This window comes from Panulirus ornatus, chromosome 59 (genome assembly GCF_036320965.1).
Source record: "Panulirus ornatus isolate Po-2019 chromosome 59, ASM3632096v1, whole genome shotgun sequence".
In the NCBI taxonomy this organism is placed as follows: domain Eukaryota; kingdom Metazoa; phylum Arthropoda; class Malacostraca; order Decapoda; family Palinuridae; genus Panulirus; species Panulirus ornatus.
The window spans coordinates 16726232-16734471 of record NC_092282.1 but is presented as its reverse complement, the minus strand read 5'-3'; the positions used below and the strand labels follow the sequence as shown (position 1 = coordinate 16734471).

At 40.1% G+C, this 8240-nt stretch overlaps 1 protein-coding gene across 1 annotated transcript in view; it reads right to left on the bottom strand.

The window, feature by feature from the left end:
• Positions 1 to 2610: 2610 nt before the first annotated feature.
• The window catches only part of LOC139767138 (uncharacterized), a 142446-nt gene continuing 136816 nt past the window's right edge, over positions 2611 to 8240 (bottom strand). Inside the window, exon 7 of the mRNA XM_071696162.1 lies at positions 2611 to 3388. Within this exon, the coding sequence (XP_071552263.1) occupies positions 3077 to 3388 (312 nt within the window). The 3' untranslated portion in view covers positions 2611 to 3076. The remainder of the gene's footprint in view (positions 3389 to 8240) is intronic.

Sequence of the window (8240 nt, the reverse complement as noted above, 5' to 3'; positions counted from 1 at the left end):
CTCGCTAACGCGGGAGACAGCGACAAAGCAAAATAAAAAAATGAAAATATATATATATATATATATATATATATATATATATATATATATATATATATATATATTATCCCTGGGGATAGGGGAGAAAGAATACTTCCCACGTATTCCCTGCGTGTCGTAGAAGGTGACTAAAAGGGGAGGGAGCGGGGGGCTGGAAATCCTCCCCTCTTTTTTTTTTTTTTTTTTTTTTTTTTTTTTTTTTTTCCCCCCCCCCCCCCCCCCCAAAAGAAGGAACAGAGAATTCGGCCAGGTGAGGGTATTCCCTCAAAGGCCCAGTCCTCTGTTCTTAACGCTACCTCGCTAATGCGGGAAATGGCGAATAGTTTGAAAGAAAGATATATATATATATATATATATATATATATATATATACAGCGACAAAGTATAAAAAAAAAAAAAAAAAAAAAAAAAAAAAAAATATATATATATATATATATATATATATATATATATATATATACACATTCTTAGGGTGTTTTGGTCGAGGTGGTGTGCAAAGTGAGAGGGTTAGGGAAAATGATTTGGTAAACAGAGAAGAGGTAGTAAAAGCTTTGCGGAAGATGAAAGCCGGCAAGGCAGCAGGTTTGGATGGTATTGCAGTGGAATTTATTAAAAATGGGGGTGACTGTATTATTGACTGGTTGGTAAGGTTATTTAATGTATGTATGACTCATGGTGAGGTGCCTGAGGATTGGTGGAATGCGTGCATAGTGCCATTGTACAAAGGCAAAGGGGATAAGAGTGAGTGCTCAAATTACAGAGGTATAAGTTTGTTGAGTATTCCTGGTAAATTATATGGGAGGGTATTGATTGAGAGGGTGAAGGCATGTACAGAGCATCAGATTGGGGAAGAGCAGTGTGGTTTCAGAAGTGGTAGAGGATGTGTGGATCAGGTGTTTGCTTTGAAGAATGTATGTGAGAAATACTTAGAAAAGCAAATGGATTTGTATGTAGCATTTATGGATCTGGAGAAGGCATATGATAGAGTTGATAGAGATGCTCTGTGGAAGGTATTAAGAATATATGGTGTGGGAGGCAAGTTGTTAGAAGCAGTGAAAAGTTTTTATCGAGGATGTAAGGCATGTGTACGTGTAGGAAGAGAGGAAAGTGATTGGTTCTCAGTGAATGTAGGTTTGCGGCAGGGGTGTGTGATGTCTCCATGGTTGTTTAATTTATTTATGGATGGGGTTGTTAGGGAGGTGAATGCAAGAGTTTTGGAAAGGGGGCAAGTATGAAGTCTGTTGGGGATGAGAGAGCTTGGGAAGTGAGTCAGTTGTTGTTCGCTGATGATACAGCGCTGTTGGCTGATTCATGTGAGAAACTGCAGAAGCTGGTGACTGAGTTTGGTAAAGTGTGTGAAAGAAGAAAGTTTATGAGTAAATGTGAATAAGAGCAAGGTTATTAGGTACAGTAGGGTTGAGGGTCAAGTCAATTGGGAGGTGAGTTTGAATGGAGAAAAACTGGAGGAAGTGAAGTGTTTTAGATATCTGGGAGTGGATCTGGCAGCGGATGGAACCATGGAAGCGGAAGTGGATCATAGGGTGGGGGAGGGGGCGAAAATTCTGGGAGCCTTGAAGAATGTGTGGAAGTCGAGAACATTATCTCGGAAAGCAAAAATGGGTATGTTTGAAGGAATAGTGGTTCCAACAATGTTGTATGGTTGCGAGGCGTGGACTATGGATAGAGTTGTGCGCAGGAGGATGGATGTGCTGGAAATGAGATGTTTGAGGACAATGTGTGGTGTGAGGTGGTTTGATCGAGTAAGTAACGTAAGGGTAAGAGAGATGTGTGGAAATAAAAAGAGCGTGGTTGAGAGAGCAGAAGAGGGTGTTTTGAAATCGTCTGGTCACATGGAGAGAATGAGTGAGGAAAGATTGACCAAGAGGATATATGTGTCGGAGGTGGAGGGAACGAGGAGAAGAGAGAGACCAAATTGGAGGTGGAAAGATGGAGTGAAAAAGATTTTGTGTGATCGGGGCCTGAACATGCAGGAGGGTGAAAGGAGGGCAAGGAATAGAGTGAATTGGAGCGATGTGGTATACCGGGGTTGACGTGCTGTCAGTGGATTGAATCAAGGCATGTGAAGCGTCTGGGGTAAACCATGGAGGGCTGTGTAGGTATGTATATTTGCGTGTGTGGACGTATGTATATACATGTGTATGGGGGTGGGTTGGGCCATTTCTTTCGTCTGTTTCCTTGCGATACCTCGCAAACGCGGGAGACAGCGACAAAGCAAAAAGAAAAAAAAAAAAATTATATATATATATATATATATATATATATATATATATATATATATATATATATATATATATTTTTTCATACTATTCGCCATTTCCCGCGATAGCGAGGTAGCGCCAAGAACAGAGGACTGGGCCACTGAGGGAATACCCTCACCTGGCCCCCTTCCCTGCTCCTTCCCTTGGAAAATTAAAAAAAAAAACGAGAGGGGAGGATTTCCAGCCCCCTGCTCTCTTCCCTTTTAGTCGCCTTCTACGACACGCAGGGAATACGTGGGAAGTATTCTTTCTCCCCTATCCCCAGGGATAATATATATATATATATATATATATATATATATATATATATATATATATATATATATATATATATATATATATATATCTTTCTATGTGAGAAACAGGTGACAAGTATAAAAAAAAAATATATACATAAATTATGCAGCTCCAGGACCTCTTTCATGAGGCTCCCGAAGTTTTCAGGCTGCATTTTATGCAGGAGCAGGGGAATGATGGGCTCCTTTTGGGGTGAGAAATCTTTGACAATGGCACAGCCTTGTTGAAGATGACTTCTTACTCATCTATCATTCTATAGTTTCCCTGTGGAAAAAGCTTTGAGAGTGAATGAAATGATAATAAAATGGGCCCTCATGGGTTTATGGTAAATGCAACTGTGTACATGTACCACTATCTCAGATAATTTCAATGATTATAATTACATATGAACTTTATTGTGAAAAGTTTAAGAAAAAGTTGAATTACAACTGTAACTTCCAGTATAAAGAACACAAAATATATCATAAAAAGGACAAAAAGACAATGATAGTTGAGAACTGGTGTAACATTCTCTTTTTTCTCTTTTTCTGGGGGACTCCTTGATCTTCTTCCTCTTGTTTTTGAAACTTGGGAAGGTGCTTCAACCCAATCTCCCCCCCACCAAAGAAGCCAAAGATAGGTGTATTAGGGAAGGCTTGTCTAAAGGCCTTAGTTTCTACGTTATGGTAATCAAACCAGGGATTACCTCGACGTCGGTACCAGGAATACCCACGGCCACAGCAGGAGAACATGAAGGCTACACTCTGGTCCTCAGGAAGCCCACAAGATTTCAACTGAATAAGAGAGAAAAAACAGCTTAGAAATAAAATATAGATAGCAGCAAATATGTAAATTAATAAACTGCTTAAGGTAAACATCTACAAACACACACATACACACTAAGGCAGAAGCACATATGCAAACACAGGCCTAAAAAGATGAGAAAAGAGTGAGGATATTCTTGCTTAATCATTTAGAAATCTCCTATAGTGTAAAGGCTTGATTTGGTAATCAAGAAAAATCAAGAGAAAAATTTGCAGTATTTTGTGTCAAATGAATCAACTTGCCCACCCAAAAAAAAAAGTAGCAAACACTCCAGTAATGAAAGATCCTGTTGAGGCACTAACCATTAGCTCCAAGAAAGGAATCCTACTATTATTTTTCAACTCTATTGTAAATCTTAAGCCTAAAGTTTCTTGGAGTTACTTACAGAGGTTTTCCTAAGCAGGTACAAATTTCATTGCTATACGTGCCATTACATCCATTCCATCTTTCTTGGATGTCATGTAGTGCCTAAATAGGGTTTTTCATCACTGACATCTACAGAACACCCACCAGCCAAGGTAAATGCATGAATGGCATAAGTGAATGCACTCAAAATTACAAGAGGAGTGTCATTCGTGGATAGATGAGGACAACAATCAGGATGTGCTCAACGTAGCTACTCCTACACCAAGAACTCCATGTCTGGTAAATGTTAATTAACAATGGACATTTTAATACTGAATTTGATACCAACCTCAACATGACAGCATTAAAGTTTACAACATGAGTACATTTACAAGAGCATATCAAAAGGATAAAAAGGTCATGCGAGATAAAGTGGACAGAAACTACAAGGCATATTGATGAAGACAAGGCTATCAGTCAGATAATATACTACAAAACTCCAAAAACATGTTCACTTGTTATGAACAACAACATGATAAGTTGCTATGGGAGTATGTGCCGTGCTGATGTGGTCTATGAATACCAATGCAATATCAGACACTGTCAGCCTCACCACAATAACTATATCGGACATACGACCTGCACCCTGAGCCACCGCCTCTTGCTCCATTTACAAGAAGGTGGAATCAAACAACATCATAAACAAAAGCATGAAATGAGACTAACAAGGGAGATAGTGAATGACACCAAAATCATTACTAGTTACAGTGATCAAAGACAAAATATCTTAAAAGCCATTCACATTAAACAGAAAGCACCTATCATCAACATCCAGACCATCATGACCACCACCATAAAGCTCTTTGATGGCACGCCCATAGGATGTAGACCTAACAACATCCTAGAACAGGGGAAACATGTCACTAATCCACTGAGTCCTGGGTTACAAAGGTCAGAGAGAACAAGATGAGCCCGACCTGACATCGTCACACCCAAACAATAACAGGCCCACTTGGTCCAACTTAGTGTATTTAGTGATGGGCTGTCTATATTCCTTCCTTGTTTAAGATGATCCTTCTGTGTATCCTCAACTGTAAATTTTTCTATACTTCTAAATTCATATTCTGTATTTAGGTTGCAGCTCATGCTACCCAAAATGACATTGTAATTTCATCACTTATGGCATTTTCCTTACTTTTCATGTTCTATGTACTGAGGTTTTTCTAAATTTGTTTCTTATATACATATTGTTTATGTCTTGCAATTCATATCCAATTTCTGTGATGCACTTTTTTCTATTCTTTTCTGTTTTGTTTTGTATATTCCTGATGATGCCTCTATGAAGTCAAGAGCTTGAGTGAAATAAAAAGGATAATTTTGGACAAATGGTATTTGAGCACACACCTAATGGTAGAAATGAATCAAGAAAATAAGAGAACATAAAAAAGAAGGCTATTAACTCTAACTATGCTGCCATATTCAATTCTATGTGCATTATAGAAAACCCGCTCCCAGCTTACACCAAAGAGTGAGATACAAAAGTGAGACACTTTTGGATGTAAATGTGCTTGTGGAGGCAAGGGTGAAGATTTGTAAAAATTTTCAAAAGAGAAGAAAGTGGTGAGAGTAAGTGAGCTTGGAAAAGAGACTTGTGTCAAGAAATACCAGGAGAGATGAGCATAGAATGACAAAGCATGAGAGCAAATGAAGTGAGGAGAGTGAATGAGGAGTGGGATGTATTTAGGAAAACAATGATGGCATGTCCAAGAGATGCATGTGGCATGTAAAAGGTGAAAGGTGGGCAGATTAAAAAGGGTAGAAAGTAGTGGAATGGAGAAGTGAAGCTGCTATTGAAAGATAAAGGAGAGGCATTTGGGTGGTACTTACAAAGGAGTGCAAATGGTTGGGTGATGCATAAGAGAAAGTGACAGGAGGTCAAGAGAAAGGTGTTGGGGATGAAAAGAGGGGGGGGGGAAATGATAGTTGGGTTGAGAGAGTGTCATTAAACTTCATGGAGAATATATAGATGTTTTGGAAGGAGGTAAATAAGGTGCAAAAAAACAAAAGAACAAATGGAACATCAGTAAAGGGAGCAAAAGGGGGAAGTGATAACAGGTTATGATCAAGTATTTTCAAGGATTGCTAAATGTGTTTCATGACAGAGTGGCAGAAGTAGGCTGTTTAGGTCAGGGTGGAATGTGAAGTGAGAGAGTCAAGGAGAGTGGTGTGGTGAAGAAAAAAGAGGTGCTGAAAGCCTTGTGTACGATGAAATCCAGCAAGGCAGAGGGATTGGATGGTACTGCAGTTGAACTTATTAAGAAAAGGGGTGACTGCGTTCTTGATTGGTTCATACTTACTTGCCTTCATCCATTCCAGTCGCCACCCCCCACCATACAAACACGAAAACAGAGTCCCTATCCCCTGCTTCAGTAAGGTAGTGCAAATAATACAAACAAAATGGCTACATTCGTTCACACTCAGTCTCTAGCTCTAATGTGTAATGCATCTAAACCACAGCTCCATATCCACTCCAGCCCCACAGACCTTTCCATGTTTACCCCAGACATTTCATATGCCCTGATTCAGTCCACTGACAGCATGTCGACCCCGGTATACCACATTGTTCAAATTCACTCTATTCCTTGCATGCCTCTCACTCTCCTGTATGTTCAGGCTCTGGTGGCTCAAAATCTTTTTCATTCCATCCTTCCACCTCCAATTTGGTCTCCAACTTTTCCTTGTTACCCCCACCAATGACACATATATCCTCTCTGTCAATCTTTTCTCACTCATTCCCTCCATATGTCCAAACCATTTCAACATGCCCTCTTCTGCTCTCTCAACCATACTCTTTTTTCTATTTCCACACATCCCTCTTACTCTTACATTATTTACTTGATCAAACCACCTCACATCACATATTGTCCTCAAACATTTAATTTCCAACACATCCACCATTCTCCATACAACCCTATCTACGGCCCATGCCTTGCAACCATATAACAGTGTTGGAACCACTATTTCTTCAAACATACCCATTTTCGCTCTCAGAGATAACGTTCTCTCCTTCCATACATTCTTCAGAACCATAGCCCCCCTCCCCCACCCTGTGACTCACTTCCACTTCCATGGCTCCATACGCTGCTAAGTCCACTCCTAGATATCTAAAACACTTCACTTCCTCCAATTTATCTCCATTCAAACTTACATCCCAATTAACTTGTCCCTAAAGCCTACTGAACCTAATAACCTTGCTTTTATTCACATTTACTCTCAACTTTCTCCTTTCACACACTTTTCCAAACTCAGTTACCAACCTCTGCAGTTTCTCATGAATCAACCACTGGAGCTGTATCACCAGCAAACAACAAATGACTCACACCCCTCTCTCCAAAACTCTTGCATTTACCTCCCCAACCACCTCATCCATAAACAAATTAAAAAAGCATGGGGACACCACACATCCCTACTACAAACCGACATTTGCTGAGAACCAATCACTTTCCTCTCTTCCTACTCGTACACATCCTCTACCACTTCATAAGTCACAATGCTCTTCCCCAATCTGATGCTCTGTACATGCCTTTACCCTCTCAATCAATACCCTCCCAAATGTTTCCCAGGAATACTCAACAAACTTATGCCTCTGTAGTTTGAACACTCACCTTTATCCCCTTTGCCTTTGTACAATGACATTATGCATGCATTCCACCAATCCTCAGGCACTTCACCGTGGTCCATACATACACTGAAATCCATCCAAACCAATCAACAAGTCACCCCCATTTTTAAAAAATTCCACAGCAATACCATCCAAACTCGTTACCTTGCCAGATTTCATCTTCCGGAAAGCTTTCACTACCTCTTCTCTCTTCACCAAATCATTCTCCAGACCCTTTCACTTCACACACCACCCCAACCAAAACACCCTATAACTGCCACTCTATCATAAAACACAGTCAACAAACCTTCAAAATTCTCACTCCTCCTCACTCCATCACTACCTGTTATCACTTCCCCACTTGCTCCCTTCATCGATCTTCCCATTTGTTCTCTTGTCTTGTGCATGTTATTTACCTCCCTCCAAAACATCTTTTTATTCTCCTTACAATTTAAAGATATTCTCTCACCCCAAACCTCATTTGCCCTTTTTCAACTCTTGCACCTTTACCTTGACCTCTTGCCACTTTCTCGTCTACATCTCCCAGTCAGTTGCGCTACTTCCCTGCAAATATCATCCAAACGCCTCTCTTTTCTCTTTCACTAACAATCTTACCTCTTCATTCCACCACTCACTGCCCTTTCTAATCTGCCCACCTTTGTCATACCACATGCATCTTTTGCACAAGCCATCACTGCTTCCCTAAATACATCCCAATCCTCACCCACACCCATCATTTGCTCTCCCCTTTTGCAATTCTACACTCAATCTCTCTAGATACTTCCTCACACAAGTCTCCTTTCCAAGCTCAATTA